This window comes from Monodelphis domestica, chromosome 1 (genome assembly GCF_027887165.1).
Source record: "Monodelphis domestica isolate mMonDom1 chromosome 1, mMonDom1.pri, whole genome shotgun sequence".
NCBI classification, from domain to species: Eukaryota; Metazoa; Chordata; class Mammalia; order Didelphimorphia; family Didelphidae; genus Monodelphis; species Monodelphis domestica.
In genome coordinates, this window is record NC_077227.1 from 464,512,573 (window position 1) to 464,529,400 (window position 16,828).

The 16,828-nt window shown below is 37.7% G+C and overlaps 1 protein-coding gene across 2 annotated transcripts in view; it reads left to right on the forward strand.

Annotated features, from left to right (window-relative positions):
• Positions 1–16,828, forward strand: part of ABL1 (ABL proto-oncogene 1, non-receptor tyrosine kinase) — a 232,155-nt gene that overhangs the window by 192,001 nt on the left and 23,326 nt on the right. For both annotated transcript variants that reach the window (XM_003339625.4, XM_007475160.3), the window contains exon 4: positions 778–1,050. In XM_003339625.4, the coding sequence (XP_003339673.1) occupies positions 778–1,050 (273 nt within the window). The remainder of the gene's footprint in view (positions 1–777; positions 1,051–16,828) is intronic.

The window sequence follows — 16,828 nt, forward strand, 5'->3', positions numbered from 1 at the left end:
TTATATTACCCATAATGCAGTTTGAACTATTTAAGGTAAGAGAAGATATCTTTTTATTTGGATCTCATTTAATTTATGGGTACTTTCTCCAATGATACTTTCCCTATTCCCCCTAAACTTTGTATCTTCTGCAGTTCATATCTATATTTTTCCACTAGAACTAAATAGTAGATATGCACCCATTGTGCTAGATAGATAGATGGATGGATGGATGAATGGACAGATGGATGGAGATAGATAGATAGATAGATAGATAGATAGATAGATAGATAGATAGATAGATAGATAGATAGATAGATAGTTTATTAGGTGATTACTATAATCCAGGCACTGTGCTAAGCACTGAAAGCCCAAATATAAGCAAGAGTCCTTGCCCTTAAAGAACTTAGATTCTGATAAAGGAAAGACAACACATGGAAAGGAGCTATGAAGAAGAGGAAGCATCCTAGAAGCTTGGGTCTCAGTAAAATAAAGCAAAAGCTCACCTCTCTGAACTGAAGGACCTAGGGTCCTAGCTCCTAGTTACCAGAGGGGGAAAAGTCACAGTGTTAGTCCTCATAGAGAAGGCACAGTTGGCATGTGAAGTTGACTAGGAAATGAGTAGTGACACCTCATATACTTACATATACATACATCCTAGCCTGACCATTAAGGAGGAAAGGTAAGATTTTTTCTTTGGCAGTTTATTAAATTAAGGCTTAATAAGACCTTCTTGTTTGATTTATTTCATCTTATGTCTATGCTATCTGACAAAATGCCATTTTATGCTTGCTTTAGCTGTACGTCTCTTCAGAGAGTCGCTTTAACACTTTGGCAGAGTTGGTTCATCACCATTCAACAGTGGCAGATGGATTGATCACCACTCTGCATTACCCAGCTCCCAAGAGAAACAAACCCACCATATATGGAGTGTCTCCTAACTATGATAAGTGGGAGATTGAGAGGACAGACATTACCATGAAGCACAAACTTGGAGGAGGACAGTATGGAGAAGTGTATGAAGGCGTATGGAAAAAATATAGCCTAACTGTGGCTGTGAAAACCTTAAAGGTAAGTACTGGTATGGAACATACTTTTACTGTATATTTTATACATACAGTGAATAGAATAGCTGCTAATGGTGTACAACTTAAATATGCTTAGTTACTTTATTAAATAATGAAAAGCAACATAGTCAGAAATTAGGCCTTCTGTGAATAAGTCCAAGCTTGTAAGTTAATTTGTTCATTTCAGTTCTTCTGGTATTTCTGGGTAAGGATTGAATTACTTAGTTTTAATGTACTGTTACATATAGGGGTGAGAATGGCTAAGATACTTGGGTATAATAGTATTAGTTATTTTACTTAATCATTCAGTCACTTAGCATTTTAAGCTCCTACTGTAGGTTCAGTTATTGTGCTAAGTGTTGGGGGGATTTAAAGAAAGGCAAAAAAGAAAACCATTCCCTGCTCTCAAGGAGTTCATAGTCTAATGTGGGAAACAATATGCAAAAAGCTATGTACAAACAAGGTACAGAAAAGATCAATTGGGCGTAGTCTCAGGGGGAAGCCTCTAAGATTAAGGACTGGAAAAGGCTGAAGGTGAACCTTTAGCTGAGACTTAAAAGAAGTCCCAGAAGCCAGGAGGCAAAGATGAGGAAGGAAAGCATTTGAGACAGCTAGTTCCAGACATGGGAAAACAATCAGAATTGGCACATATCATGTTTGAACTCCAGGAAGGAGTGCAGTGTCACTGCATGACAGAATTCATGGAGGAGAATAAGGTAGGAGAAGACTGTAAAATAGGAGGCCAGGTGATGAAGTACTTTGAATTGCCAAATAGAGGATTTAATCTTGGCAGATAGGGAACCACTGGAGTTAATTTAGTGAAGGGGCGGAGTTATGTGACATGGTTAGACCTGGGTTTTAGAAAGATTAATCTGAGTTGATTAAAGGATGGATTAGAGTAGGAAGAAACTCGAGTCAAGGAGACCAACTAGAAAGCTGCTGCAGTTCAGCTATGACATGATACTCTGAGCAGTGTCATCAGGATGAGCCACATTTCAATAAGTTTAAGAAGAGGGATGGAATGAGAAAGGGACAAGATTGAGGATTGGTATCTATTGAGCAGACATTCCAGAAAGCTCAGTGGAAGGGTTATGTAACTTTAGATTGGGACCTCAAAGATGGGAGTTGGGTTGAAGAAGATGGAAATAATTAGTGGGGATTGGAGAATAGAGTTTGAATTAGGAGTTTGGAATCACTGGGATGGGATGGCTTTTACAGAATGAAACAATGTTAATTGACTCACAAAAATGAACAATATAGAAATATATTATATATGATAATACACGTCTAATACAGAGTGAATTGCCTGCTAGCACTGTGAGGGGAAGGGAAGAGAGGGAGGGAGATATGTTCAGTCATATAACTTAGGAAAATTTGTGTGGAAATTTGTTATAACATGTAATTGGTAGTAATTAAGTAAATTAGATTTTTTAAAGAATTTTTTAAAAATGTTAATTGTTGAAGAATGAATTTAGGTAGGTTATTATTATCCATAGAGGTCAGAGCTTTGGATGAAATTTTACCAGGGCATGAAGATTGGGCTGCTGTGTGTGTCCTTCAGCCCAATCTTAAGTAACTTTTAGAAAGTGATATTTACTAAGGGGGGGGAGATAATAATAATTGTTGGTACAAAACATTCCCCCCAAATCTGTGAAATAAGGATAGGGAGGCGCAAGATTAAAGAGCACATAGGCAAAGGGATCACAGAGAGCTTCTATCTTTTTTTTTTCTTTTCTGTTCATGGAGTGATCAAGGAATTCCTCATAAGCGTGGTAAATTCTCTCTGTACTCTTGGCTACCAGTGTTACCACTGCTGTCAATTGGTGCTAGGTACATTTTTTTTTTAAGTTCTTTGGGAGTTATGAATTTCAACTAAATGCAGGTAATTAGGAGAGTGTTTGTTTACTCTTGACGTTTTTAAGAAGGAAAAACTTTTCTGAGTTGGAATCTATTATAAGTTATTCTTTTATAAGTGGCATGTATTACCTTCTTTGAAAGTGAGCTGCAAAAGGTATTTCCAAATAGGGCCTCTCGCCCCTTAGAGACATGGCAATCTTATATTAAAGCTGCATGATACAAGAGACTTTATGACTGAAATGATCCTCACACTTCCTTAACAGCTATGGTTTTAGCCTATTAGAATAATGCTTAGCATTTGTGATTTCCAGAGGTTAATACTTTCTTTTGAAGTTCTTTGACATAGCGAGGCCCCAAAAGGAAAGATTTTTAATTTTCAACTTAACTCCTTCAAAGTGCAGAGCTCTAAAGCCCCTTCCAATTCTAAATCTTGCAATTGTATAACTTTACCTGGGACTAGACTGTCCCCTAGCGTCGACCAGCATTATTTTCTGATTCCTTTGGCTGAACTGTGGTTATGTTGAATTACCAAGAAAAATGGAAAGAGCCAGTTCTTTTGGTAGGTACTGTAAGTGGAAAAAAAGCTGAAAAATCCAACTTCTGATCCATGAAATAGAAATTAAAGTTATTGAAAATCAATATTTAAAGGAACTTCAAATACTATCTAACCTTATTTTCATATGAGGAAACTGAGTCACAAAGCAGGCAAGTGACTCCTCTGGGACCCACAGAAACCAGGGGAAAGTTGTGGCAGCCTTGGAAATAGAATACAGGTTTCTTTTTTTTTTATTTAGTCAATTTATAACATTATTTCTTGGTTACAAGAATCATATTATTTCCCTCCCTCCCCTCCCCCCCGCCCTTCCCATAGCTGACGTGCAATATCACTAGGTATTGCATGTGTCCTTGATCAAAACCTATTTCCATGTTGTTGGTGTTTGCATTAGGATGTTCATTTAGAGACTACATCCCCAACCATATCCCCTCGACCCATGAATTCAATCAATTGTTTTTCTTCTGTGTTTCTACTCCCATAGTTTTTCCTCTGGATGAGGATAGTGTTTTTTTCTCGTAGATCTCTCCAAATTGTTCAGGATCACTACATTGCCACTAATAGAGAAGTCCATTACATTCGATTGTACCACAATGTATCAGTCTCTGTGTACAACATTCTCCTGGTTCTGCTCCTCACACTCTGCATCACTTCCTGGAGGTTGTTCCAGTTCACATGGAATTCCTCCAGTTAGTTCATTATTCCTTTGAGCACAATAGTATTCCATCACCAACATATACCACAATTTGTTCGGTCATTCCCCAATTGAAGGGCATCCCCTCATTTTCCAAGTTTTTGCCTCCACAAAGAGCATAGCTATGAATATTCTTGTACAAGTCTTTTTCCTTATTATCTCTTTGGGGTACAAACCCAGCAGTGCTATGGCTGGATCAAAGGATAGATAGTCTTTTAGTCCCCTTTGGGCATAGTTCCAAATTGCCCTCTAAGAATACAGGTTTCTTGCCTGCAATTTCAGTGTTCTTTTTTTTTTTTAAACCCTTACCTTCCATTTTGATGCCAATACTGTGTATTGGTTCCAAGGCAGAAGAGTGGTAAGGGCTAGGCAATTGGGGGTTAAGTGACTTGCCCAGGGTCACACAGCTGGGAAGTGTCTGAGGCCAGATTTGAACCTAGGACCTCCCGTCTCTAGGCCTGGCTTTCAGTCCACTGAGCTACCCAACTGCCCCCCCTTCAGTGTTCTTTTTGCTATACACTACTGCCTCTCAGTGTTAATCTTTCTCAGAAGAACTTCTGATAAAACTGGTTAAAGTGAGTTGTTGATCCACCAGAAAGAACCTTAGAAAATCATTGAATCTAGTCTTCTCGTTTTATTTTAGTTTTTATTTTTATTTAGAATATTTTTCCATGGTTACATGATTCATAATCCCCCCTACCCTGCTAGTCCTCTCATTTTATAATGAGGCGACTGAACCCTAGAAATGTTAACTAGCACTAATTTTGTTGACCTAGAATTCAGAGGTGAATTCTTGGCATTAGAAAATACTGTCACATTGTAAACAACAAAGAGAGGATTTATCAAGGGAGATGGGGTCTTAGAATAGAAGAAGTCCTCAGATGCTTCTCCTACTCTTTCAGGAAATGGACACAGTGTGTCAGCTATACCCTAAAAGTCAGTCTAGAACTGTGATGGTGAACCTATGGCATGTGTGTCAAAGATGACACACAAAGACCACTCTGTGGGCACATGTTCTGTCCCTGGTACAGTTAGTTTCTAGAAATACAGAGTGACTCTGGTGGAACTGTTCCTTTCCCCCCTCTCTACCATGCCTCCCCTTAGCAGAGCACTCAAGCCACTCTCTTCCCTTTCTCCCTCCCTGGTCTGGGAAGGGGGGGGGGGGGGGAAGATGGCATGTGATCTCTAAAAGGTTCATCATCACTGGCCTAAAATATCAAGAGAATTTCCTTCCCTACCTTTAGCTGACAGATCCAAAATAGGATATAAGCCTGCTTACTATTCCTTTTTTCTTTACTTTTCATAGGCCTCTGGTTACTAGACTAAATTAAAGGCTACCAGAGGTAGGTCACGAGATAATGAGGGAACTGATTATACTATATGAAAATCATTTCAATGAACTGAGAAGAATAGAAAAGATTGGAGATATAATTTCTTGGAATCAAAGGAGGGAGCATGATGGCATTGCTGGGGATAGAGGTGGTTGGTTCCTGACAGATTAGTCTATGTCTATCCTGGATAGGTGATTTCCAATAAAGAGGAATGTTAGAAAATTAGGTGCTAAGCCAGGGAAGTAGACTATGATGCAAAGAATCTTGTTGGGTTGGAAATTATGATTTTCCATGAGGGGAACCATCTTAGGAGCAAAGATTAATTCTGATGTGGAAGACATGGAAAAGAAAGATTCCCAGGTCTTGATTTAAGGGTGGTATCTGGTTTACCCATGATACTTATACAAAGTCTTTCCAGTTGGCCCACTGAAAAACTAGTCTTTGAGCTTGAGCAGCCAAAGTCTTAAATCTCAATTCACGGCCTTCAATGCTAGATACCTTGGACTTTGAAGGTATCTGGAAAATCAAGCACTTGAGTTGACAGGTAAAGTGATGTGATCAGAAGTAGCAGACTCACTTCCCAAAGCAGCTTTTTACAATCCCCAGGATTGGACTAGAGCCAGAAGACAGGAAAGAAGGAGGAGTCTTTTGAGAGTATCAACTCCAACTGTTCTATATATTTAATTCCCACTAGCTATTGACTTAGATTTGTTGGGTAGAACACTTAAGGGTATGGCTATATATGCCATGTACTTTATCCTAGGAGAATTTACAAATAGGCCTACCAGGCAGTGTTTGTCTCCTACTAGTAAGGAATTCTCAGAGAAAGGGATGCTGTGAGTTGTGGAAGGTGGGAGACAGCTATTGAGGAGTTGGGGTGAAGTGGCTACAAAAGGGGAATGAGCCTTGGAAGAGAGAAACACTTGATCTATAGGTCCCATTATGAGAATTGGGGACATCTTTTGAATAACCACTCCTATATGTAGTTGAAGAAGAGTGGAGGCAAGGCATGATGAGAGGCCAATATATTTAAAGGAATTGGAGGGAAAGGAAAGGTAATAAAAATTTATTGTCTATTATGTGCCAGGCCTTGTGCTAAGTGCTTTACAAAATATTATTTCATTTGATCCTCGCAATTCTGTGAGGAAAGTGCCACTTATGATCCTCATTTTATAGCTAGGGAAATGGAGGCAGACGTGTAACTTGCTTAGGGTCACACAACTATTAAGTGTCTAAGACTGGTTTTGAAGTCAGATCATCCTGAGTCTAGGTCTAGTGTTCTATCCCCTGGATCACCTGGCTGTATCTAATAATGGAAGACTGTTAGCGTGGTACTAAACTGACAAGAAAAGATGACATGAAATTCCTTAGACAATAATAAGAATTTGGGCTGGTAGGAAGAAAGATGAGTATATGAGACAGCTTGGCATAGTGGGTAGATGAATGAATGAAAGAATGAATAAGCATTTATTAAGTTTGCTATGTGCCAGCACAGGGATAAAAATATGAATGAGTAAGAGAGTCCCTGTCCTCCAGACTGTTGTGTTCTAGTGGGAAAGACATTATATACAGGACAGTGATGGCCATGAAGGAGGGTCTGGGACAGGTAAGTCATCAAGAATAGTGATTGACAAAACTATTAATAAGCACATGAAAAAGTGTTCTAAATCTCTTTTAATCAGAGAGATGCAAATCAAAATGACTCTGAGGTATCACCTCACACCTAGCAGATTGGCTAACATGACAGCAGAGGAAAGTAGTGAATGCTGGAGGGAATGTGGCAAAGTGGGGACACTAATTCATTGCTGGTAGAGCTGTGAATTGATCTAACCATTCTGGAAGGCAATTTGGAACTATGCCCAAAGGGGACTAAAAGACTGTTTGCCCTTTGATCCAGCCATAGCACTGCTGGGTTTGTACCCCAAAGAGATAATAAGGAAAAAGACTTGTACAAGAACATTCATAGCTGCACTCTTTGTGGTGGCAAAAAACTTGGAAAATGAGGGGATGCCCTTCAATTGGGGAATGACTGAACAAATTGTGGTATATGTTGGTGATGGGATACTATTGTGCTCAAAGGAATAATGAACTAACTGGAGGAATTCCATGTGAACTGGAACAGCCTCCAGGAAGTGATGCAGAGTGTGAGGAGCAGAACCAGGAGAACATTGTACACAGAGACTGATACACTGTGATACAATCGAATGTAATGGACTTCTCTACTAGTAGCAATGCAATGATCCAGAACAATTCGAAGGGACTTATGAGAAAGAACACTATCCACATCCAGAGAAAGAACTGTGGGAGTAGAAACACAGAAGAAAAACAACTGCTTGATCACATGGGTCGATGGAGGTATGATTGGGGATGTAGAGACTAAATGATCACCCTAGTGCAAATATCAGTAATATGAAAATAGGTTTTGATCAATGACACATGTAAAACCCAGTGGAATCACATGTCACTACAGGAGGGGAGGAAAAGATCATGAACCTTGTAACCATGGAAAATATTCTAAATTAACTAATTAAATAAAATTTTCAAAAACAAAAAAATAATAGTAATTAGACCAATAGAGACTTGATTGATGTGTACTCACAAGGAATTGTAGCATTCATTTTATCATTATTTACATAGTTAGAATTAGAAGGGGAGGATAGAAGGAGAGGACACTGGTGTCCTGCTACATGGTATGGAAATGGCCAAAAAATGTTGTAAAGATTTTGATACCTTACAATTAAGGTAAAATGCTGGCTGGAATACTGGACATAGGTTCTAGGAGACTTCAAACCTCAGATGCTAGTTGTATGAATATGAGTAAGGCACTTGGCCTCCCTAAGGCTCTCAAACTCCTCCATATGTGTAATGAGGATAACAATGTTACCAATTTCACTTAGTTGTGAAGATCAAATGAAATAATGTATGCAAAGCACTTTGAAAACCTTAAATTGCCTTATAAATGTCAGCTATCATCTTTGTGCCTTTGCTGAATGGTGATAAGCAAAGGGAAGTCTGAAAGTGTCAAGGACTATCTCATCTCTTCTTTGTGGTCTCTTTTTGAGGGTATGAGAGAAGGAACAGTCAGCCTTGGAGAAAGTTCCAAAAATGTGATATCTTCAGGAAAAAAAGCTGAGTTTCAGTTAATAGAAGAGAATGGATAGTATGTGAGATCTGTGATAAGTAGGAATTTAATAGTTTGAGACACATTTTGGACCTTGTCCAAGACAGAGACCAGAGAGTCTAAGAGGGCAAAAGCTGGACTGAGTATGAAAGTTTAGCCAGAGAACAGTTTTTTCAACTTGGTAGAAGACAATTCTAAAAAACACAGGAATTAGAGGAAAAGGAGTAAAGGATTATTTATTTATCAGGAAATAGTAACTGTTCTAATCATAGATAAACCTTTATTGAGTGCTTACTCCAGGCAGTGTGCTATTCCATTCTAGATACACCAATATAGACAGTTTTTGTGCTCAGAGTTTACTCCAGGGGAAGAAGGGGAAAGTAGTGCCAGACACATGCCACCTTCACTTGCATTTATCTTAGCTGTCCTTCCCAGGGTGTGCTATTCCCAGACCAGACATCATTATAAGGGCAGTCCACCCTGTGAACCTGAAGATTGGCAATCTAGAGCTAGGCTAGGGAATTAGGCAGGTTGGTCAGGTGACTGGTGCTTTGTTGGGGGAAAGAAGGCAAAGATAGTGGTTGAACTCTAGCTAGTATTCAAGTTTGACTGAAAATGCAAAAATTTAGGGGAATGTATTCTGAAATATTGCTGGGAAGGTAGGTTAAAGCCAGATTGTGGCTAGATTTGGATGCAGGCTAAGGTGTTTGTATTTTATCTTAAAAAAAAACAGTATAGACCTGGCATAAAGAGGATAATTTTGGCAGTTGCATAAAAAATAAATTGAAGAAGAGCAGATACTGGAAGCAGACAGACCAATTAAGGAACTGTTATATTGGGAAAAAAATCTTCATAACAAAAACCTCTGACAAAGGTCTAATTACTCAAATTTATAAAGAGCTAAATCAATTATATAAAAGATCAAGCCATTCCCCAATTGATAAATAGGCAAGGGACATGAATAGATAATTTTCAGATAAAGAAATCAAAACTAGGGGGCAGCTGGGTAGCTCAGTGGATTGAGAACCAGGCCTAGAGATGGGAGATCCTAGGTTCAAATCTGGCCTCAGCCACTTCCTAGCTGTCTGACCCTGGGCAAGTCACTTGACCCCCATTGCCTAGCCCATACCACTCTTCTGCCTTGAAGCCAATACACAGTATTGACTCCAAGACGGAAGGTAAGGGTTTAAAAAAAAAAAGAAATCAAAACTATTAATAAGCACATGAAAAAGTGTTCTAAATCTCTTATAATGAGAGAAATGCAAAACAAAACAACTCAGGTACCAGCTCACACCCCGCAGATTGGCTAACATGATAGTAATGGAAAGTAATGAATGTTGGAGGGAATGTGGCAAAATTGGGACATTAATGCATTGCTGGTGGAGTTGTAAATTGATCCAACCATTCTGGAGGGCAATTTGGAACTATGCCCAAAGGGTGCTAAAAGTCTGTCTGCCCTTTGGATCTAGCCATAGCACTGCTGGGTTTATACCCCAAAGAGATATTAAGGAAAAAGACTTGTACAAGAATATCCATAGCTGCGCTCTTTGTGGTGGCAAAAACTTGGAAAATGAGGGGATGCCCTTCAATTGGGGAATGACTGAACAAATTGTGGTATATGTTGGTGATGGGATACTATTGTGCTAAAAGGAATAATAAAGTGGAGGAATTCCATGTGAACTGGAACGACCTCCAGGAAGTGATGCAGAGTGAGAGGAACAGAACCAGGAGAACATTGTACACAGAGACTGATACACTGTGGTTCAATTGAATGTAATGGACTTCTCTACTAGTAGCAGTGCAATGATCCAAGACAATTCAGAGGGATTTATGAGAAAGAACACTATCCACATCCAAAGGAAGAACTGTGGGAGCAGAAATACAGAAGTAAAACAACTGCTTGATCACATGGGTTGATGGGGATGTGATTGGGGATATAGACTCTAAATGCTCACCCTAGTGCAAATATCAACAATATAGAAATAAGTTTTGATCAAAGACACATGTAAAACCTAGTAGAATTGTGCATTGGCTACAGGAGAGGGGAAGGGGAGGGAAGAGAAAGAACATGACTCTTGTCACCAAGGAAAAATATTTTAAATTGACTAAATAAAATTTTCAAAAGAAAAAAATTGTTATATTGACAAAGTTCAATCCTCTTATGCTAAAACAGTATAAAATATAGACATAAAAGAATGTTAATATTAAAAAGCATCTGTCTAAAATCAAAAGTATTTTATATAATACATTAGAATCTTTTCTAATAAATATTGGAGTGAAACAAAGATGACTATACTCCCTGCTATAATTTGATATAGTTCCGGAAATACTAACAACATTAGTAAGACAAGAGAAAGAAATCAAAAGTATAATAATAAGAGAAAGAAGTGATAGATCTATACCTATCTCTGTTGCTATAACAGTATACTTGGAAAATCCTACAGAATCAGTAAAGATAGTCATTGAGATATTTGCTTCAGTAAAGTGGCAAGCTACAAAATTAGCCCTCAAAAATCAACAGACTTTCTACATAATAATAACAAAACATACAAAGAAACAATAATAGAAAGGGAACTCTTATTCCAAATAATTTTAAAATGTATGAAGTATCTGAGGATGGGCCTATCAAAACACATAAAAGACTTAAATCGATTCAATTATAAAGCACTCCTTAAAGAAATAAAGAACAACTTTAAAGATTATCCGGTGCTCCTGGCTAGGCAATGCCAATATAATAAAAATGACAATTCCTCACAAGGAATTGCAGCAAAATTAATGAATACTTTTAATGCTATACCTGTCGAATTGTGAAGTGGATACCTTATAGATAAATGATTGATAAAATTAAACAAAAGATGTAGAATATTAGGGGAAATAATAAAAAGTAGTAAGGAATGGGGAAAAATAGCACTTTTAGGCTACAAATATTTATTTTATTATAAAGCAGCCATCAAAACTTGATTTGGTATTGATTAAAAAACCAAGAGATAAATCAATGAAACAGACTGGGCAAGAGAGAATCTGAAATCATAGAACTCAGTAACCCAGTGCTTGATAAAGTGGGAGAAGATAAATTACTTAGGGAAAATACTCCTTATTTATCCCCTATCCCAGACAGGAGAGGGAGAAAGGAAGGTGTGGCTTGACTGCTCTGCTCAGGGGAGGGGAGGGAGTAAGTCAAGGTGGAGAGGGGGAAGGGAGCAGCTCCATTGGAGTCCCTCTGCCTTTCTAGTAATTAACTGTTCTGGGAGTAATGCATGTGCCCACAGAGAGGTATCCACATGCCATGTTTAGCATGTGTGTCATAGGTTCACCATCATGGGCTTATACCATATTGCACAATACATTCTCAATGGATATGCAACCTTAATACTTAAGAAAAAAATAGAAGAGAAATGGCTCTAGACCTCCCACAGCTATAGGTAGGAGATGTCTTTTTTAAGACTATTTTTATCTCATTTTTTTCTCAATTACATGGAAAAACAATTTTTAATATTTGTTTTGTTTTTTTATAGTTCCAAAATCTTTCCCTTCCCTCTCCCTTCCTTGAGAAGGTAAATTCTTTGAAATAGATTATACATGTTCAGTCATGCAAAGCATATTTTCATCTTAGCCATGGTGCAAAAGGGAACACAGACCAAAAAAATCCAAGAAAAATAAAGTTAAGAAAAAAGCATGCTTCAATCTGCATTCAAACTCCCTCAATTCTTTCTCTGGAGGTAGATAGCATTTTTCATCATGAGTCCTTCAGAATTGTCTTGGATGATTGTATTGTTGAGAATAACTAAGTCGTTCATAGTTATCATACAACATTGCTATTACTGTATACAATTATCTACTGGCTCTGCTCAGTTCATTTTTCATTTCACCTATAAATAAGATAATTTGATTATTTTAAATTAAAAAGCTTCTGCCCAGACAAAATTAATTCATTTAGATTAAGAAGAAAAGTGGTCAAAAGGGAAAAGCCTTTGTACCAAATTTCTTGGATGGGGGTTTGGTGTCCAAGCTTGCTTTCTTTTGCTCTCACTCTGTGTGTGTGTGTGTGTGTGTGTATATATATATATATATACTAATAGCCATTCCCCCAAAAAATAAATGGCTAAAGGATATGAACAAATAGTTCTCAAACAAATGGCAAATTATTTACAATCATATAAAAGTGCTCCAAATCCCTAATATTAAGAAAAATGCAATTCAAAATCTCTTACCCTTCAGATTGAGAAAAAGAGCCTCAAAAGGCCAGTAGTTAGTGTTGGAGGGGTTGTAGAGTGATAGGCACACTGATGCATTGTTGGTAGAGTAGTGAAATGGTACAACAATCAAAAATCATAACAAAAATCAGTATTTTATTTATATTTATATCAGAAATGGGAAAATGTTATCAAAAAATTATAATGAAAATAAAATTAAAATCCATTAAATATCTGGTAGTTTATGAATACTATGGGATTTGGAATTCAATAAATATAATTCTTAAATTATTAAAAAAATTTTTTTCAGTTCTAAGCTCTCTCCATTCCTCCCTCCCACCCTGACCCATTGAGAAGGCACAAAATGATACTCATTATACATATATTAAGTCATGGGAAACATTTTCACATTAGCCAAATACAACCATTTTGAAAAGCAATTTGGAATTATGCAAGTAAAGTGATTAAAATGATTAAAATGTCTATATTCTTTGAACCATAACTGGTTCTGGAACCTCTATTATTGGAATTTTAGCGCAAGGAAGCCTCCAAATACTCTAAAATATTTATAGTAGCACTTTTTGTGATAGCTAAGAATTGGAAACAAAGTTGATATCTGTCAATTTGAGAATGGCTAAACAAATAGAAGGGAATATTACTCTTCTGAAAAAAAATTCCATGTGTGAGACAGCTAGATAACTCATTGGATAGAGTTGGGAGGACCTGAGTTCAAATCTGGTCTCAGATAATTCCTAGTGTGACCCTGAGCAAGTCACTTAAACCTATTTGCCTCACCCGTACCCTTCTATCTTAGAGTTGCTACTAAGGCAGAAAGTAAGGGGAAAGAAGGAAGGAAGGAATAAAGAAAGGAAGAAATAATATGGTTGATGAATACAAAGAAGCATGGATAGATCTACATGAAAGGTTGCAGAAGGAAGTAATTAAGCAGAACCAAACTCTTCTGCCCTTAATATACATAGTAACCAGCTCCAACAATGTAAAAGGAGAGTGACACACTAAAAAAAAAAAAGTGAATATAACAAAATTACAAAGGCCAAACAGGATTCAAATAAAAAGATACATGAAGATACTCCCAATCTACCCCTTTGTGGAAGTGGGAGGTCTGCAGGTATTATACATTCCATGTCTTTTCAGACATGTATACTTTTTCAGTGTATTGGATAGTCATGCTGATTTTTTACCCCTTTGTAAAAAGTGAAAAATTTTAAAATAGGATGACTCCCTGGGTGGGAAGATGTAAGAAACAAGTCATAAATAAAAACTTTTTTTAAAGAAGCTATTACAACAATATAGATGATAAATGATGAAGGCATAAATGGAGAGAATGGGAGAGCTGCAAGATATATTGTAGATTCTGACCTGAAAAGATTTGGCCATTAAGGGGGTGGGATAGGGAGATAGAGGTGGGAAGGAGGCAAGTGAAGAGGGAAATGCTAAGTATATGATTCCAGAGTTTTGAAATATGGGTGACCGGCTTAAGAGAAAGAGGGGAATTAGGAAGAAGGAAGTTTTGGGGGACATTTTGTTCATATTTAATTTGAAATACTACTGCTATATCTAGTTGGAGTATACTGCTAGTGCTTAGAAGACTGGGACTTGAGTTCAGGACATTAAGGCTGATTACGTAGATTTGAGATTGAAGATAATTAAGGCTTTTGGAGAAAATTCCTGAGAGAGTCTTAAGGAGAGGAAAATTCCAAGACAGAGTCTTGGGAGACATCCATGTTTAAGGATGAAAGAAGAAAAACGTCTAGTAAAGGATGTCAAGGAGGATTGGTTAGACAGGAAAGTAGAACTATGGGAGAGCAGTGACATCGAATCTATGAAAAGGAAGATTATCCTAAAGGAGAAGACTGGTCAGCAGTGTTATAAGTTGCAGAGTAATTGAAGAGAATGTGAAGTTTTAAAAGACTATCTTTGCTAAGCCAAATTGTAAGTGGTTGGTGAGAAATTGGATGCAGCACTTTTACTAGATCATTATTAATAAATGACCACTTATGGGGGCAGCTGGGTAGCTCAGTGGATGGAGAGCCAGGCCTAGAGACGGGAGGTCCTAGGTTCAAATCTGGCCTCAGACACTTCCCAGCTGTATGACCCTGGGCAAGTCACTTGACCCTCATTGCCTAGCCCTTACCACTCTTCTGCCTTGGAGCCAATACACAGTATTGACTCCAAGATGGAAGATAAGAGTTTTAAAAAAAAAATGACCACTTTCTGGTACATCATGCATGTGCAAAATGTGGACAGTTTACTTCTTTGTTTTGGAATAAGATTAAATCCAATATTTTAAATTAGTAAATTGGCATTTATTAAATGCCTACTATGTATCACACACCATAGTGCCCTTAGGGAGCTTATAATTATTTGAAGGAGAAAACTGTAGATATGAAACATAGAGACATTAGCAACTAGGGCATTCAGGAAAGACCTTATATAGGGTGGCATTTCAGCTGAGTTTCAAAAGAAGCTCAGGATTCCATAATGTAGAAGTGAAGACCTGGTGAATTCAAGATGCAAATGAACTGTGCAAAAGCATGGAGATGGGAGTTGAAGTATGTGAGGAACCATAAGAAAGCCAATTTGACTGAATCCTTGGATTCACAAAGGGAATAATGTATATTAAGACTGAAAGGTTAGGTTGGAGTAAGCTTGTTAATGGGCTGTAAATGCCAAACAGTTTATATTCGATCCTAGAGGTAACAGGGAGTTACCAAAATTTACTGAGTTAGGAGAGTGACATGGTCAGACTTATGGTTTAAGAAAATTAATTTGGCAGCCATGTGAAGGTCAAATTAGAGAGGGAAGAGATTTGAGGTAGGGAGACCAGTTAGGAGACTATTGAAATCATCTAAGTGAAAAGTGAAGAGGACCTGATCTAGGGTGGTAGTGGGATAGAAAGGAGGTGGTTGCAAGAGATGTTACACAATTAGAAACGTTAAGATATGGCAATTTACTCTCTCTGTAAGGTAAAGGAAAGTGAGGAGTTGGGCATGGTGGAATTTTTTTATATAGCAATAACAGACTTATAACAACAGGCTCATTAATTTTGGCTCCACTCTTATGAATTTGTGAACAGGAGCTAGATTTAAGATTTTTTTTTTCTTAAACCCTTACCTTCTGTCTTGGAGTCAATACTGTGTATTGGCTCCAAGACAGAAGAGTGGTAAGGGCTAGGCAATGGGGGTCAAGTGACTTGCCCAGGGTCACACAGCTATAGATTTAAGATTTTTGAGAAAATGTGTTCCAATTTCCAATGAACTTTTGGGAACATGACCCATTTATAAAAAACTGGAGATTTCCCATACTCGAAGACAATTTGTTCTCTTAGAACAAAACTTTTCCTCATATAAGCAAACTAATAAATCATGGACTCTTAGAGTTGAAAGAGATCTATGAGATCATGTTAATTCACCTTTTCCAGTGATAAAACTTGGAGGTTAAGTTTTTAATATAACTTATAAAAGTCTAGTTAGCATATAATATAACTAAACTACATTTGTGGTGAATAATGGTACACAATAATATTGTTGTGGTACTAGTAGTTAAACAAAGTAGAAAAACAAGAAAATTGAGTAAATGGTTTAAAATTTTATCTTGAGTGTTAATAGCTTATAGACTTAGAGAAAGAGTTGAGTTATTTTGGGGATTCTAAAAGTTCTTTCCAGAGCTGTAATGATTGATGGTCCTAGTTCTGAAATCTCTCTCTCTCTCTCCCGCTCTCCCTCTCTCTCTCTCTCTCTCTCTCTCTCTCTCTCTCTCTCTCTCTCTCTCTCTCTCTCTCTCTCTCTCTCTCTCTCTCTCTCTCTCTCTCTCCCCTTCCCTTTTTCTCTCTCCTTCATTCTTCTCCCTCCCCTTCCTCCCCTTATCCCTACCCCTCTTCTCCTCCCCTTTGAATCAATAGTCAGTGGAGGTTAAGTGATTTGCCCCAGATCACATAGCTAGGTAGTGTATGAGGCCAGATTTCAATACAGGACCTCCCATCTCTGGGCCTGGCTCTCTATCTACTGAATCA